The sequence below is a fragment of the Pundamilia nyererei genome, unplaced genomic scaffold, assembly GCF_000239375.1.
Source record: "Pundamilia nyererei isolate P.nyererei 1_Seehausen unplaced genomic scaffold, PunNye1.0 scaffold00060, whole genome shotgun sequence".
NCBI classification, from domain to species: domain Eukaryota; kingdom Metazoa; phylum Chordata; class Actinopteri; order Cichliformes; family Cichlidae; genus Pundamilia; species Pundamilia nyererei.
Genome location: NW_005187461.1, coordinates 2,042,793 through 2,060,362, shown reverse-complemented (window position 1 = coordinate 2,060,362; position 17,570 = coordinate 2,042,793). Strand labels below are relative to the sequence as shown.

At 44.5% G+C, this 17,570-nt stretch overlaps 1 protein-coding gene across 19 annotated transcripts in view; it reads left to right on the top strand.

The window, feature by feature from the left end:
* The window catches only part of mical3a (microtubule associated monooxygenase, calponin and LIM domain containing 3a), a 75,717-nt gene that overhangs the window by 47,870 nt on the left and 10,277 nt on the right, over positions 1 to 17,570 (top strand). For 4 of the 19 annotated variants that reach the window (XM_005734807.2, XM_013911304.1, XM_013911298.1 and 1 more), the window contains 20 exons: positions 288 to 401; positions 655 to 756; positions 1,765 to 1,869; positions 2,254 to 2,440; positions 3,060 to 3,154; positions 3,279 to 3,372; positions 5,833 to 6,028; positions 6,491 to 6,753; positions 7,033 to 7,125; positions 7,735 to 7,896; positions 8,314 to 8,376; positions 9,435 to 9,509; positions 9,683 to 9,796; positions 9,893 to 9,972; positions 10,057 to 12,097; positions 12,177 to 12,274; positions 12,578 to 12,754; positions 15,309 to 15,359; positions 16,081 to 16,188; positions 16,880 to 16,973. In XM_005734807.2, coding sequence (XP_005734864.1) covers positions 288 to 401; positions 655 to 756; positions 1,765 to 1,869; positions 2,254 to 2,440; positions 3,060 to 3,154; positions 3,279 to 3,372; positions 5,833 to 6,028; positions 6,491 to 6,753; positions 7,033 to 7,125; positions 7,735 to 7,896; positions 8,314 to 8,376; positions 9,435 to 9,509; positions 9,683 to 9,796; positions 9,893 to 9,972; positions 10,057 to 12,097; positions 12,177 to 12,274; positions 12,578 to 12,754; positions 15,309 to 15,359; positions 16,081 to 16,188; positions 16,880 to 16,973 — 4,312 coding nt within the window. The remainder of the gene's footprint in view (positions 1 to 287; positions 402 to 654; positions 757 to 1,764; positions 1,870 to 2,253; positions 2,441 to 3,059; positions 3,155 to 3,278; positions 3,373 to 5,832; positions 6,029 to 6,490; positions 6,754 to 7,032; positions 7,126 to 7,734; positions 7,897 to 8,313; positions 8,377 to 9,434; positions 9,510 to 9,682; positions 9,797 to 9,892; positions 9,973 to 10,056; positions 12,098 to 12,176; positions 12,275 to 12,577; positions 12,755 to 15,308; positions 15,360 to 16,080; positions 16,189 to 16,879; positions 16,974 to 17,570) is intronic. The other 15 variants (XM_013911314.1, XM_013911313.1, XM_013911301.1 and 12 more) reach the window with 14 other exon arrangements.

Here is a 17,570-nt window from a genome sequence, read left to right as displayed (position 1 = left end):
TGATAGTCGACTAATTGTGGCAGCCCTACTAACAGGAATTAAAGGCTCACTTGATTGTTGCCAATCGATGCTTAAGTATCTGATATCTGTTGTTTTTGTGCTGAATACACTCGCTAACTAAAGGAAATTGCTTTCATTGTTTATTTACTCACTGCATAAATTAAAGGCTTGTCAGCCTGAATCTGAGAACAATGACAGCAGTCTATGGCTTTTACCACAATGAAAAGGAGATTTCATATTTAGCAACGTTTTCCTCACCATACGTCCCTTTGGTGATTTCTCTGCAGAAGCCAGCAAAGCCTCTGGACTCTGATGGCCAAATGCCCTTGTGTGTGCTTAGTATTCAGGAGAGGGCTGATCAACTTGCTTTACAATTTGAGGGCAAGCCAGTCAAACAACAGGTGACTCGAACTATTGACACAGACGGATGATTACAGGTTTAAATATTTGTACATTTTTAACAAAAGCACTTTTTTTGGGTCAACTTTGTCTCACCTAAGTCTTTAACTGACTCTAGAGGAAAGAGAGGCTGTTGTTACAGCAGGATATTACAGAATAAGTAGTAAATCATAATATCTTCTCAGTTGAATACATTAGTATTCTTCTTTAGATTTACTTGAACTTCTAATAACTCTCCTCTCTCCCTCTTTGGAGCCTAAGAAAAAGCCATCACGCTTTTTTATGGAACAGTGGCGCCTGGCCAGCCCCCAGAGTCCCCCTGATTCTCCCCCCACCACGTCTGACACCTTGAGACAGGTAGTCATTTTATGCCTGGAAGGAATGGCGTGTCGTGGCGCTGACACACTAAACGTGCACTTGGTCTGTCAGGAAGATGATGCACCTCACTTTCCAGCACAAGTCGCTTAACGTGATCTCACCTGATGTTTGCTTGAAAGTCGGGCTGCTTGTTTAGAAATGCGAGCAAACTCATTTGTTTAGCACGTTTGCTGTGATTAGTGAGTGCGAGTGATCCGTCACTGTGTCTGAACAGATATTAAAGTAATCTTAGCAGAACTCTGTTGTAATTCCCACGCTTATTTGTACTCAGTAGCTGATTTGGATTTTAAGAGCAGCTTGGCAGCAAAAATCTCATCTAGTGTAATTCCCATGTTGACGAGCCAACTTTCAATTTAGCAGAGCGGTGCACAGTAATAGTTTTCGTGGCTTAGGTTTGCCACATGCTACAGTCGACCTAGATTCTTCCCTTTTTAAAGCTCTTTGAGGTTTCATAGATTGAAATCTAATCCTGGTGTAGATTAATTCAGAATTCGACCCAAAGATGATCTCATATGCCAAACACTTGCTGAATTTGGGAATTAGCAACGCAGCTTTGCAGATTTTTGCAGATTTTTGCAGATTATTGCAGCTCGTTTATATTTACGGTGCAGCATGAGTGACTTTGTGTGTGCAAGCGAATAAAAACTGCATGACTGCTTTAAGCGAGTTGTCTAAACACTCTTTTTCCAAATCCAGCTCTTGGTAGTAAACCCAACATGAAACTTTTGAGGTTTTTCTCAGGAACTGTGTTTGCTGCTTTTGGTGGAGCCTCACACACGTCTGAACACTTGACCAGTCCAGCGTGCAAACGCTTCCTTTGTCTTGTGTAAATTCCCTGTTAGACACCATTGTTTGTCTGCTGTGTTTGAGCACTTGTCGCACACACACCTCTTCCTTCTGTTTTTCACGTTGTTTTTCATCCATCATTTCTAATGTTTCTCTACCTGTCCTCTTATTTTTCTTTCTTTCTCTCATTGTTGTTGATAGCAGTATGTAAGGATGTACACAGGGGGCGTTAGCTCATTGACCGAGCAGATAGCCAGTCAGCTTCAGTCTCCCAAGCCCACACATGTACCTGAAAAGAGGGATTTGGTAAGCACTCGGGTTGTAGAGTAGAAGGCATGTGGCTACACAGATCACTGCAGCGCTTCCCAGAGAGTGTGTTTTTTGCACATTGTGCTCCTTTTACCACATTTGAACTTCCTTCTCTCCCGTAGCTGCAGAGTGTGTTTTCCCAACGAGTCCCTGTAATTTGGACTGCTGCTCGCCTGCAAGCATCCCTCTCTCACTAATGAATAACTTTGGAATTGCTGTATTTTGGAATCATTAGCTTGTAAATAATATCTGTATCCTTCAAACATTTGTAGTGACCTGATGTGAGCGTCTGGCTTAACAATAACTTTCTCCTTGTGCACCAGTTTGAACGTTTCTCTTCATTTATAAATAAAGATTGATTCAGTACTTTTTGCCTTGCAGGGCTCGCTCAGGAAAGAATTCCCTGTCAACATCGGAGGCAGCGATGTTTGTTTCTTCTGCCGAAAACGCGTGTACGTGATGGAAAGGCTGAGTGCCGAGGGGAAGTTCTTCCATCGCAGCTGTTTCAAGTGCGACTACTGCGGCACGACTCTACGACTGTCCTCTTATGCGTTTGACGTCGAGGACGGTAAGCTTTCCAAATGGTTTCAGCCCCACGTGTGCTTATATTCCATTAACTACAAGGTGAAATAGACTGAAATGATCTTGAGTACGATATAATGACTAAAGTGTAAAGCTGCAAAGATGATTCTTCGTTTGAAGACATACAATCTAGAAACGATTTTGACTGTGTGCACGTTTGCTGCCCTCCTGTGGTGTGATCACGCTACGGCCTCTCAGCCTGTTTTTTTTTTTTTGAGCCGAGGAATGCAGCAGAGCCATCTTCTGACTCAAAAAATGAAGTTACAGCCACATAATTTTTTCAAAATGTATTGGTTTTAAATATGTAAAAGACAGCTGTAGGAGATTTTTGCGGTAACCCCCACCTCGGACTCAGTGCAGTCTTATGATTCCATATTTTTCCACGCTGGGAGGTGTCTATTGTGCTCAAGGACAGGCAACAGATTGTTCAGTGGGACAGTAGCTTTTTCACGGTCAGCTGTGGGAACAGAACCTCCTGATTTTTCTGAATGCACTTGAGACAAAGGAATTGTTTTTTCCTGACAGAGTAGATGCAGCCCACAGACTCCGTGAGGTGAAATTTGCCTAATGCGTTTATTTGCTTATGCTCTGTGTGTCTCCTACAGGAAAATTTTACTGCAAGCCCCACTACTGTTACCGCCTGTCTGGGTATGCTCAGAGGAAGAGGCCTGCTCCCTCTGCTGCTCCAGTCACAGCCAAGGTCCATTTTTATTTACTTGAAGAAATCCTGGTGGAAATCAGGATAGGGCTGGAAAAATGTTCTGAGAGTGCTCTCATATCTCCGATAGCAGGGCTGATGTTAAAATCATTTGTGTCATTTGCAGGAGAATCAGACCCCCCAAATACCTACTACGACCGTGGATGCCCCTGGAAGGGCGATGGCAGCAGCTGCCCCCTCGGCTGACCTCCAACCCTCAGGTACTCGACTTTCCTATCTAGCTGTGGCGGCTGCGCCCTGGCGTCTGGCCGTGGGTGTGGGAGTCCAGCTAGGCACCCTCCGCCGCACTCTCTCCCGGACCTGCCACCAGGTGGCACACAACCCCTTAGATTCTCCCTTCCTGTTTACCTACTGCATCTACCTCTTCTGCTGTTTCACCATCAATGTCCTGCTCAGCCTCCTCTAGCATGACTTTTGTGTCCCTTCTTATTTCCTTCCTTGCTTCCTTTTTCTCTTTGCCGACTACTGTCAGTGGGATGTATTATAGATCTAGTTTGTGTGACCAAAGCTTCAAAATGGTCCTGTAAATACTGTGAGTCTCTCAGTTGCTGAATTATTTCCTGAAGATGCAGCATTCTTTCTGTTTCTGTTGGCAGTCTCTTTATGACTTGTGATTGGCAGATGGATTCAAACAGTGCTCTGGCGCCATAATCTTAGAAGTGAATGGTGCATCTTAAACCTGTTTGTTTCTTGGCTTGGAAATTATAGAGAGCTGCTCAGAATTCCTTCTGGTCAGCTCTCCAGGCAGCACCATTAACCCTTTGCATAGACCTCCTCATTGCTATTCTGGCTTTTACTGTGAAACGTGGAAGTAAAGTTTAGCTTTCTTAGCCCCCAATCCCCCCCCCAAAAAAAAAAAATATCAGTTACCCACTGGTGTGTACATTCAATCTCTGTATACTGTTAATGATTGCTATAGAGCTGCCTGTTTTTAATGAAGAGCCAAGCTGTACTCTTTGGTGATTGTAACCCCGAGTGGCCTGTGAGTGCTCTTTTTTTAGCTCGACCTCCTCCTGTGTGACGTGTTTGTTTTACTGCCTGCTCTGTGACGTGTTTCTTTCTCTGTAAGTTGTTTTGCACCTATTAGTATTCCTCTTCCTAAAACTCACTATTATATGTGATAAAGTGCCTGTATCAGTGCTGTTGTGAGCTTTACCTTTCCCCTTCCGATCAGAGCATCTTAAAACTGAGAGCTTTACTAGTGCTTGCATTGGTGCTTGGGACTGGAGTTTTGTTTTCACCCCCCCTTCCTCTGCCTTCCTGCATTCCTCAGCCTTTCACCCCCCCGACAGATTCCTGCCAGAACCACTTGTATTTGCTCGACGTAGTGCGTCTCATCTGCAGTAATTGCTTTGCACACTGTAGCTGAATAAAATCACGGATTAGACTAGAGAGAGCTGAAACCGGTAAGCTTTGCAGAAAATTAATATTTGAAACTTTAATAAGTGAAAGTGTTAATAAGTGTAGGCCTGCCGCAATGTGGCAAGTGTAGTTTATAACTGCAGATGCAAGACTTTATTAAATACTGTAGTCATGCTGCAGCCGTGCATACTATAATATATTCTACATTAAGATTAGACAACAAACAACTGCTAATATATTGGTGGAGATTTGCAGTCAGTGTAAAGTACTGTAGAACAAAGCAATACTTTGCAGGTCTATAGGTCCGTCAGATATATGTGCTTGTGCTGCACAGACACCTCCACAAATACATATGCATTATATGGTAAGGACGTCCCATGCTGCTGCAAAGTTCAGCAACTGTGGAGTTCTTGGACCACTAAACCAAAATCAACCACAAAAAAACCTAAACAGACCCCCAACTGCTGACAGAAGTCCAGCCCTGGACTATATCAGATGAAGTAATTACAGTGTTTAGTGATGCAGGTTATTAAAGTATAAATATGTATCAGTTTAAATTTAAGTCTCTCTCTTCTTTACTGTTTTACGTACTTTTCACTTGTTTTTGAGGAAACCTCTATCGTCACATTCATATGAGTCACACATACAAAATAAACAGGATTCAGTGTCAAATATCACACATTTAATGAGATCATGGGACTTTAAAGCAGTGCTAGTGCTCTTTATTTCAATTAGAATTTATCTCTAAGTGACAAGATGACGGCTGTACTTCCATGATAACTCTATTTTAACCCATTTCACTGTCATGAACCTTTGCCAGAGGAAATATTGTCAAAACGTACAGTTTTAAGGTTTGCTTCTCAGAATGGGAACAAGGCAAGGCACCAACCTTGTACATTTAAGTATAGAACAATGGCTCTATTTTAAAGTGTGAAACCTATTTGTGTTTGTTGATCTTATTTGCTGTAGGAATATTATCTAATGCAATAAATTCAGTAATAGATCTTAAATCGGTGTCTCCTTGTCAGTTTGTCCTTAATGTACAAGATTACTTTGGTTAAAGTTCTGGCTGCAGATGTGGATGAAAATGCACCATTTTACTAGTTGGATGTGTGATGGATTTGATGCTGTCGCTGACGTAGCTTCACACATACACTGCCAGAATTTGCATCGGTTTTCACATCAGCGTTCACAAATACATTGGATTTAGTTTGGTCCTGCTTGCACCTGCCTGATCATCACCTGCACGTCTGTGCTCTCTCTCCTCTGCTTTCTTACCTTGATCCTGTACCCCACAGTGCTGGAAGTGAACGGCCTGCAGGAACCGAGCCTAGCTAAACGCCTGAAGGGAACTCCAGAACGCATTGAGCTGGAGAACTACCGTCTGTCCCTGCAGAGGGAGGAGGAGCTGGAGGAGGTGCCTGAGGAGACGCTGGCGGAGCACAATCTGAGCAGTGTGCTGGACAAGGCCACAGATGCTGACCTGGGTTCTAGGTCAGATTTTAACAACATCCGTTAATTTCGTTTTTATGATATTCGGTTTTACCCTTTCTGCCGTTTAGTGTTCAGCGAGTTGTTTAAACGATCTCTAATAAGACTTTAAACAAGTTTCAACTCTTTGGACGTCCTTAAAATAGTCGCGTCACGCAAGCAGCTCTGGCTATGCGCACAGAAGCTCCACCCACTCTTTAAACTTTTTGTTCGTGACAGTTAGCCAATCACGATAAAGTGGGATAGAAAGGAAGTGGGAGGAAGCTAAAAACATCTTAGTTGGGATTTACTGTGGGGGTTCACCAACGAGCGGTTTGTCTATTTTGAATCACAGAAAACTTCTTTGCTAGAGTCCAGAATCCCTCAGGCTGCTGTGAACGTCTCCATACTTGTGCTGTCCTCAAATACTTGCTTCCTTTCATGTTCCCTAACACTTTGCTGACGCCTTTTCTCTACTTTCTGCAGTAGCTCAGAGTCAGACATGGAAGAGGAGGACGAGCAGGAGGATCAAGAAGAGGCGGAGGAGCAGCCTCCCAGCCCGTCAGACCTCGGCGGCGTTCCGTGGAAGGAGGCGGTAGAGCTCCACGCCAAGCTGAGGGGCGATCACTGCGAGGAGGGAGAGGGTGAAGCTTTGGCTGACACAGGCAGCAGAGATGGGGAAGTAGATGAAGAGGACGAGGAGGAGGAGGATGAAAATGAGGCCGAAGAAGATGAGGAGTCGAGCGAAGGTAAATTAGTTTTGCGCTGTTATTCCCGTGATAGTGGAAATTAATGGTTTCTTTATGCTAATGTGTTTACACCCTATCCAGACTTCAGTGGCCTTGACCTCAGAGCTCCGTGTTGTTTACTGTTTCATGTTCTCGTCACTGTCTGAAACACCGAGTCATCCTCTTGTCTCTCTTCTGCTTGTCTGCCATGTCCACATACAATGCACTCGTATGTATCTGTCTGTGTCATTTTCTTTTTTGATTTATTTTTGGGGGGCCTTTGTCTCCCCCTGCTGACAGAGGGGGATTACTGGCCCTGGGATAGAGAACTCCAGTCAGGCCTTTGGCTGGAGAAGTACCTTACAGACGAAGAGGATGTTGGTACATTTAAAGGTAGCAACGGAAGTGCCTGCGGATGTGTTTGCAGTTACTTTGAATAATTCTGCCTTGTTTGGGTTTCATTTTCAATCATTTCTACAAGAAGCGTGCCTTTGGCTTCTTTATGGTTTGGTTTGTTGTGTTTTTATGTGAGTTTTGTGTTCATCGGTGTTCCCTTTTCATTGTCAGTCCCATTCCATCTAACCTCCTGTTTCAAACCTCTGGAGTTCTTTATGGCATTAAAAGACTAATCTGATGAATCAGATCTGATTATCTCCCCCACGGCGCCGCTGCAGTTATGTTTTACAGCTGTGCGACGGAACTGTTATATTTAACAAATGTGTTATTATTTTCTTTTCCAAGCTTTGTACCCTTGAAGCTTACTGTTATGGTTTGGCGTTTTGCAGTGTATTGCATGCAGCCGCCCTTCATTTCTCTTTGATGATTTTTTCCCATTGTCACTGTATAACTGTCTCTCTGCCTTTTCTCTTCCATTTTGCCCTGTTTTCCCCCCTGTTCCTCTTCCTTTCTTCCACAACTACCCTCATCTCTCTTTATCTTCCTCTCCTAACTCACACAACTTTACGCCACGCAAAAATACAAAATCACAACACTTGCGTTTAGCGAGGAGTCTCCACATCCAACAAGTCCTGCAGCCTGTGGATCCCAGCGCCATTCCAGGTTTGAGAGCACATCTGGAGTCTGAGGGAGACAAGGATGATGGCCAGCTGGCCTCAGCCTCCCAACTCTCCCAGCCCTCTGAGCTCACGCAGCCCTCCTCTGCAGGTAACCCACCCGGGGGCCTTTATGCCTGGGAAGGCCGTGGGTCTCGCCATGTTCAGGATCAGGGTGTCTCATTTTGCAAGTGTGGCTGCTGCTGCTTTGTCTGTGTCTGCCACAGGTGGACCCCAGCTTGTTGTTTTGAATTACCTCTGATTTGTACATTTGTGTAACATTGCTTTATTTCTCGGAATGTCTAATTTTGTGTTGAGCCTGTTGTCATTCAGAGTCACTGTTGTTCCTCTGGGGCGAATATAACGCTCTCCAAACGCATCCCAGCGCGCCATTTAACCCTCTCGTCAGTTCCTTTGATTTGATTCTCTTTTGTGTTCTCCCATGTTGTTTCTCATGTGTCTAATTGCTTTGCTGTTATTTCCCCGCCATCTATCCCTCGTCGTTCTGTATCTTCTGGTTTGAATGTAGCCCCTGCCCACACGTCCGCCCGACACGAGGCAGTGAGAGTCTGGTTGGAGTCCCTGTCTGGAGGTAGCACAGACTCGAAAGGGATCCTGACATCCCGTCTTAGACTCCTGTTCTGTCTATCAGCTGGGCTGGCCTCTTTTCATGGAGCATGCATAAACACATGCAGAGACCAGTAAACTCACAAGCATGCCTGCTGTAAGGCTGTCGAGGTTTTTCTCTCCTGGGTTCAGATCAGCACTTGTTTCACCTTTTGTAACCAAACCTTACATTCTACTCTTCTAATTTCCAAAATATGTATTTTCCTTTGCACTTGCTCTGTATGTTATGCTGTAACGTAATATATTCCGGGGAGTGAAACCACAAGGCACCACAGCTTTGGGAGCTCACCTCTTAATGGCACTTGTACTTGCATTAAGTTCACAGAATGTGGGTGTTGAAGTACATTACCAGCTGATTAAGAGCTTGAATGAATTGAATGAGAGTCCTACACCTCTGTTTGAAGTCCTCGTATAAGCCTTGCGTTCAGGGTTAAAGGCCCAGTAAAGACCTCCGGCAGAGATCAGACCAATTACAAAGTTCTTTTAGTAGTTGATGTGCCCGTGCACTCAGATCGGTCACCTAGTAGTTAAAGCTGATATATAAACTGCATGGATAAACTGCCCCCTCCCAGTTTTGCTCGCTAACCACAGTTTAACCAGTAACATTCTGGTTGTGCTTCTGCTCGGATCAAATATTTTCAGCTTACTAATTTAAAGTTGCTGCATGTAGCTGCAGCCTAGCTGCTCCTTTGTTCATATTAAAAGACTTGGACTGTTTGATTTGTATGCAAAAGATTTTCTTTCTTTTTTCTTTTTCTTTTTTTTTGCCCAAACTCTTTCCTAATGCTGTCTGAAGAAAAATAGATTTTGATTTTTAAAATCTACTCACCTTTTTTTCGACCTTTAATGTTTGTATTCGGCTTTTCAAAATCGGCCTCGATAGCTTTCCACCTCACTGTCAGGATTTCTGAGAAAAGATTCATTCAAGCTACTTTTAAACAGAAAAAAGTTCTCACAGTTATTGTCTAAAGACACGATAATAATGTTCCAACGACTCATTTATTTCCCTTTTTTTCATGTCAGAGCCCTGCGAAGATGAAGTACTCGAAGCCGAAGCAGACGGTCCAGATATGGAGCCTGGCACAGAGATGGATCAGGGTAAACAGTCAAAACATTACAAACAGTAATGAATCCATCAAGTGTTTAACATGCGGAAAATAGCATTTTTGTTTACAAAGAACTCTCTTCATCAAAATGAAACGACTCAGATAATTAAACTTCCAAAGCTGTGTAATAATGAAATATTTGATGATGTGATGTGTAAATTCCAGATGACATCCCTTCGGATGCGGAAGCTGAGGCTCGTTTGCACCAGTCGGAGCACGATGAAGCGCTTCCCGAGGAAGACAAGAAATCGGAAAGCTTGGCAACAGCTTCCAGTATGGGTACATGTCACAAAACGTTTCTCTACACGATCACGCAGATATGTTTTCCACAAATAAAAGGCAATGAGCCTTTTCTTCTCCCTTTTGTGAATTCAGAACCATCCAGCATCGGCCTGCTGCAGAAGGACGATATCGTTCTTTTTCCGCTTAAACCATCCCCAGAACCTGAAACCCAGGTGAGATGATGCTTCAGAGGTTCAAAGCGATTAATGGCTTTTACCTGAATCCTAAACTCCTCTGTTGTTTGTTTTGTTTTGTAGATAAGTCCCGTAAAATCTCCTGGTCTCCGCTTTTTTCCTGATCCTTTCATACCTGAGGAAACAAAGCCAGAAAAGATGACTCCATCTCCAACTTCCAGGAGCCCGCTGTGCCCTTCACCTGCTCCTGTCCAGCAGTTGTCTCCTGTTCCCTCACCTACTAATGCTGCTGCTTCTACACCAGTTAAAACCCCAACTTCTGCTTCATCTCCTCCTCTTTCACCCACTAAACCACCTGCTGCCTCTCCACTACAGCCACCCAGTGAGTCACCTCTCAAGTCACCAGTGAGCTCACCAATTTGCTCCCAGCCTACACCCCTGCCCGAAACTGAAGGACCTAAATCTCCCGTCTTTCCTCACCGCTCCATTTGCCCTCTCACAGGAAACCCCCTCTCCCCGATCTGTGCCCAGCCGCTGCCCTGCCATGAACCCTCATCACCCCTCACCTCTGATTCTCCCGTCAGAACTCAGCCCGTCCCTGCAGTCACTTCAACGCCCTTGGCTAAAACCAACACGGCCACGCCAGAGCCTTCAAATTCCTCAACAGAAGAGACGCCGTCTAAAAAGACGGATATCATTGAGGAGTTCTGGTTGAAGAGTGCTGAGATAAGAAAGAGCCTCGGTCTGACTCCTTTGGACCGCAGTAGTAAAATCTTAGAAAGGAGTGTTGTTGAGACTCCACCTCAGGACTCCAACTTCGCTAAGACACAAACGGCAGACGTGTCCAGGGAACAGAAGCCTGCCTTCACTGGCCGGGCTGTCATTCGCAGACTCAACATCACTCTCGAGGGTCAGGTCATTACTCCTATCGCTCCTGTTGAGCCCAAGAGCGATGGCTCTGATAAAAGAGACATCAGCAGCAGCTCAGGCTTGGGCTTGAATGGAAGTGTGGCCACAAGCCAGACGGTAAACAGTGACGGCTATAACACGTCCGACTCGGCTATGCTGACACCACCTTCCAGTCCGCCACCACCCGTGCCTGCTAATCAGTCTCCAGCCGTGCTCAGGCAGCAGAGACACCAGGTGTCCTGGACCAACGGAACAGAAAAACTTCCATCTGAGCATGCCAAAGAGCCAGCAAAAGCCACTACCCCTGTTCCTGCACCCAGGACCCAGCTGAGCCCCGTATCTGTGCCCAAACCAGCACCCAGGAAGGTCTCCTCACCTCAGGCAGCTCCAGAAACAACCCCGGTGGTCGTGATGAGGGAGAAGAAGAGGGAGAAGCCACGGCCGCAGGAGACGAGGAAGTCATTTGTGGAGACGGTGGAGGAGATTCCTTTTGCTGACGATGTGGAGGAGAGCTACGACGACCGGACACCAGACACAAGCATGAACAGGTATTACACTCCGCCCACGAGCAAGCCGAGCAGGGAAAAACCTCCCCTTCATCTGGCACTAGCAATGGAAAATGGTAAACCCAATATCCCAGTCAACCCAGTCTCTAAGACCCAGAGGGCAACTCAGTTCTCTCCAGAAGCCAGGGAGATTGCAGAGGAGAGGATAAGGGCCAGAGAAAAATCTGTCAAGAGCCCGGCTCTAAAAGAAGCTATGGCCAAACAGTTGAGCAAAATGAAAGAGTCCGATGGGGAAAAGGGCGCCTCACCTAAAGTGGCCTGGAATGTAACACCAGACACTGTTGGAAAAAGTAAAAAGTCAGCTGCATCTCCAAAGACATCAGCTGTGAAAGCTTTAGAGTCAAAGAAGTCCGAGGCCCTGTCCGAGCGTTTCTTTAGCAGTAACAAGAGCCTGGACAGCTCGGTGGCTTCGTCAGACGGCTCCTCTACAAGTAAAAGTAAGAAACGAAGCTCCCTCTTCTCCCCGCGGAAAAACAAGAAGGAGAAAAAAGCCAAGAACGACAGCAGCAGGCTCTCGGGCGCAGATGAGACGCCTCCAAAACACAAGTCTCTGTGGAAGGCTGTCTTCTCAGGGTACAAGAAGGACAAGAAGAAGAAGGATGATAAGTCGTGCCCGAGTACACCGTCGTCCAGCTCCACTACTCAGGACTCTGGGAAGAGAAGGACATCACCTCCTGGGAGATCTTCGGGTAAGACTATTCTTCCAAAGCTCATTTCATGTTATGAAATTATTGATTGCTGATTGTTGTCTTTGCTTGTCGTTTGAAGTAGACTTGAAAACGCGTAGAAACCTGAGTTTCTCTGAAGATTCCGACCTGTCCTGTGACGATGTTCTGGAGAGATCCTCCCAGAAGTCCAAAGCAGATGTGAGCAAATACAAATGTCACATGGTTGTCTTTAGGGATTCATGCATGCACAGGCTTGCAACGCCAACCGGAGTTGCCTGGGGTCCTTAAAACCGCCTTTTTGGACCTTTCTTGAATGAATTTTACTCATGCAGGTTCATCTCATTAGATGTAAATCACAACTTAAAATCAAACTGTTGTGAATGAAACTCGTGCAGTCTGGCTTTGCAAGGCTATACATATCATCACGACATCCGCTGTACCAGTTTCTGTTTTGCTTCCTCTCGAAAATGTTTTTCTTTATGTAATCTCTTCCACTCCTAGAGGCATGTGGACATCTTTGACCTAGTATCAGGCATGCAGAAGGAGGCAATAAAGGAAGAGACACTGGAAAAGGAGAGGAGGAGGGAGTTGAAGGAAAAAAGGGGGGTGAAAGAGAGGCATAAAAAAAGGGGACAGGAGAAGGAGGTTAAGCGAGAAATGGAGAAAGACGACGAGGAGGTATTGTGCAGCAGGGGTTACATAATTTTGAATTTCAGAAAGTGTCATCTTTCTGAATAATGCCATTTAGCATCACCAATCTTTTAGTTAAAGTTCATATAACGTGCCGGTGGCTTTGCAAGCAAACCCCAGATAAATCTTTGCTATCATTTCATCTCTTTTTAAAGAGTTATTGGAATAAAATAATGTGTATATATATTTTTTTGACCTTGGGAGGTCTCAGAACAAATTATGATAAAAATATTTTCAAGGTCTGGACAAGTGAATTCTTTAAAAGATCGTAATAATTCAATATCCTGGACGCATAAATGGCGTTGGAACTATGCACATATTTGGAACAAGTCCTTAAATTTTAGAACATGAGCTCTTTTATTGGAATCCATTTGCACTCATTGCATTTATGGCTGAAATTCAGCATTATATTTGCCACTGCTGCCGAGTCTGTGTGTGTTTCTGGTGGTTTTAAATAGATAGAATTGTGCTCAGGGCCAGAGGCATGAAGCTCAGATGTACTCCTATTCTCTTTTGTTTGTGTATATTTTGGAAACGTGTACATAAATCAGCCACAACACTAAAGCCTGTGGACACCTGCGTCGATTTTCCCCCACTCAGGGCTTGGCCACAGAACCTCTGGGCATGTCCTGTTGTGTCGCCCACCGTGATATTGGCAGTGAATCCTTTTGGTTCTGTGGATCTGCTCTGGAGCGCTTTCATTGCTCCGATTGGTTTGCAGCAGGTTTAGGTCAGAGGTCGCAAACTCCAGTCCTCGAGGGCCGGTGTCCTGAAACTTTTCCACGTGTCCCTGTTGCAGCACATCTGAATAAAATTAGTAGGGCATTAGCAAGAGTATAGAACTTGACTGCATGCTGAGGTGGCAACCCCTCACCCTACTCAAGTAAATTTAAGCTTTTGGAAAAATGTACTTCTAAAAGAGCATGCAGTCAAGCTCTATAGAGTCTTGCTAATGACCTACGAAATGTATTCAGGTGTGTTGCAACCAGGACACATGGAAAAGTTTCAGGACAGCAGACCTCAGGGCCGGTGTCCTGCAGGTTTTAGATGCATCCTTGATCCAACACAGCTGATTTAAAGGCTAAATGATCTGCTCAACATGTCTTGATGGGCTGTATCCCAATTCAGGATCTGCAGCCTTAAAGTACGCAGCCTCAACGATCCTCAAGGGCCGCGTACTCAAGGACCGCTAAGGCCGGAAGTGAGAGGCTTGTGTAATGGGACGGTCCGTTGCGCTGCCCAGGTTGCCTAGCAACCATGATACTAACAGCTGGAAACGTGTCATACAGCTGTGTTTGATAGAAATGAAGGAGAAAATCTTTTGTTCATTTGTTTGTTTCTACATGAGCTTTGATCATTCTCTGATTAAGCTCAGCTATTGGACGGCGTATATTTTAAAGTAAAGGCTTTAAAACCAAGTTAGTACAAACGTCACTAATGTCACATGACTTTGCCGACATGTGGCCAACAGTAATGTTTAATGTTCTTCGTTATTAAACATTTGCACATAAATAAGTGACATAATATTCAGTATTTAAAGTTTACTCTTCGGCCGCCCCTCATCCGCCGTTTTTTTTCTTCGGCAAAATTATCCACACCCACCGCTGCGCTATGCATTCTGGGATATGTTGGGCCACGAAGTCTACACCGCCACATCCTTAAAATTCAGGGAAATGAAGGACGCATTTGAGGGCCGCATTTCGAGCAGCCTTCGAATTGGGACAGCCTTCGTCGCGTCGCTGTGACGTAATCGGCCTTGAAATGCGGCCTTTAAGGCTGCAGAGCCTGAGTTGGGATACAGCCATGGAAAAGGTTTTCCAGGTTTTAGATGTATCCTTGATCCATCACAGCTGATTTAAATGGCTAAATGACCTCCTCAACATGTCTTGATGTTCTCCAGAGGCCTGGTCATGAACTAATCATTTGATTCAGGTGTGTTGACCCAGGGTGAGATCTAAACCCTGCAGGACATTGCTTTGCATCATGGTGTCTATGCTGCGGTGCTAACCGCTTCACCCGTCTGTGGTTTTGATGTTGTGGCTCGTTGTCGTTTGATGAATGTCGTTTTCTTCTTTGTAACGATTATTGATCTGAATTATTCACTTCATACGGCTGCAGTAACAGGAGTTTTAAGTTGTATCATGCCTCTCAGCCATGTGTGAGTCAGTGAGAGCCCCTGAGAAATCTATAGAGTAGTCTCTCTTTTTTTTTTTTGTCCCCATCCCTTTCAGATGTGTGAATACTAGACAAGACACAAGCGTCATAGTTGTAGTATTGGACACAACATCTCATCATAAAACATTTTACACTTGAGTTTCTTGGTCAGTGTCACAATTTTGTAGTTAATGTAGATGTTTAACTATTTCATTCCACCTTGTCTTTTTTGTGATCTTAACGTTGCCTGTTTCGATTGTACCAACTAGACTGTGACTCACTGTTCTGTTTATTTTACTTTTGTTTATTTAACATAATCATTAACCCATTTAATCATATCATCTGTATCATGTTTGTTTCCTCCCTTTTATGTTTCGTCTGCCCCAAGTCTGTTTATGTCCCTCACGCACTGGCGTTCAAGAGATCGTATGCCACAAAGGTAGTATTACATACATTCCCGCTGATAACCCTCCTGCACCCCGTCTCGTCTTCCTGCACACGTGCCAGTTTACTTTCATAACACCCTGCGTAGGCTTGGCCTAAAGCTAATCGTTGTTCTGTCTGGATGCATGCGACAGTTGGACAGCAACGCTCGCTCACTGACTGCTGAATATCCACTCTGTTATAACACGACGTTTCCAATAGCGCTCTCTTTTCTGGTCACCGTGATACCTCTGCATCTGTTGACACCCCAGGCTGTTATGAGATTAATCTGTCACTGCGGCTCTGTATTTACTCCAGTCTGGCTACTGGAGGACCTTTTCATATGTTTTCATTCATGTTTTCTCTTTCTGCCGTTTTGCGCTAGCTTAAATGCTCATCCATGTCAGCTTACAGCGGAAACATCTCTGTTTTTTGTCACATATGTATTATCTATTGTGGAGGATTATAACAGAGCTTGCAGCAAAGTTTATATGAAGTATGTTTCACACTGTGTTTTATGCAAGCATAACTTTTCTAGCCCCCGAGAGTGCCGTAGATGACCGATGGAGCTTTAAATAGCATTAGCCACTTTCCTGTTATCTCCTCGCCCTGTTAGAAGATCCAGAAAGTTCCCCTCCTCAGCTTGTCTGAGTGCTCAGCACCTCACGGAGCCACCTACACACATTAGGACCTTGTGGATGAGACTTTTCTGATTTGCGTTTTGTTATTCCACACAGAAAACCTACACGGAGGAAGAGCTTAATGCCAAGCTGACGCGTCGAGTCCAAAAAGCTGCACGACGACAGGCCAAGCAGGAGGAACTGAAGCGGCTCCACAGAGCCCAGGTTTGTCCTTTCTTCTTTCAAAGACTGCTTTCCTAATATAATTTGGGAATTCAGTTTCCTGCATTCTTCCCCTGGTGCTTTTTACCATTTGGTCACTCCTAATGTTTTGAACTGAGGCCAGATTCATCCATGGTGATTGATGTTGTAACTGCAGTCAGACTCCCGTTCCCCTGACTCAGCACTAAGCTCTCCTTTCTCCTGGAGCTGTCATTTGCTGGCCTCAGTTTTGCTTCCCTTTACTGGCTATTTGCAGGACCCCACAGGACTTCTTCTATTTCAGCTCCCAGTTCTGTGTGGCACAGATAAACCCAAGACCTGACAGAAGCTGTTACAGGAGATTCGAGAGGGGGGGAAAAACCTTTTCACACAATTTGTGTGCTATAAAGCATCAAAAGTTTCAAATTAAAACAAAAACAACTTCAAATCAAGTCACAGAGAAGATGACAAGCGACTGAAATCTGCACGTTTTCTTGGGGTTTTTGACAAATTAATACAAATGTCCCGTGTGGCTGTGGGCGTTAAATGTAGTTGTCGTCGCCACTTCTGACATTTATATTTCAACAGCGTAAACAGCCGCATCGACTGAGTGTTCCCTGTGTGGGTTTAGGGGGGATTTCTAATTACTGGTAGTTAGTTATCACCCTGTGCATTTATGATACTGATGTGCCTCTGCTGCTGATCGTCTCCTCAGATCATCCAGAGGCAGTTGGAGCAGGTGGAGGAGAAGCAGAGGCAGCTGGAAGAGAGGGGCGTAGCTGTGGAGAAAGCTTTGAGAGGAGAAGCAGGTAATAACTCGTCAGTCATACTTGCATATATCGATTTTTTTCATTCAGTTTGGCTTCCTATGTGCGCGTGCATTTTTAATATCGCGTATTAGACACCTCACTTGTTAATGTTTTACAAGTACTTTGCCATAAATTTGACGTAAGATCTTGGTCATGAAAGCTGCTCACCAGAGGCCGCGTTTTATCTTTACACGATATGAGTTCAGAGTTTTCTAGAGCTCCAAAGGGAATAGTAATAACAACCGTCAGGGTTACGTAACTCAGCAAACCTGTCCCTCTGCGCTCATTTGATTGTGCTGAAATCACTGTGTGCGTTTACCATTTATTCACTTGTGCCGAAGCATAATTCAGCACATGATTTCGTATGCAGGAAAAACACATTTATTTCTCCAAAGTAATAATCCCGAATTGTTTCTGACAAGGGACTATCACAGACGATATACTTCCGAAATGAGAAATAAATAATTTCTTTGAGAGCAGCACAATTTTTTCTAAGCATGAATTGTGCTCAGTAGTAATAATATAATATTTACATGATGTAGATTTGCATGAGGATAAAGTACGAAGGTTGACTTTGCAGCACTGAAATGATATTCC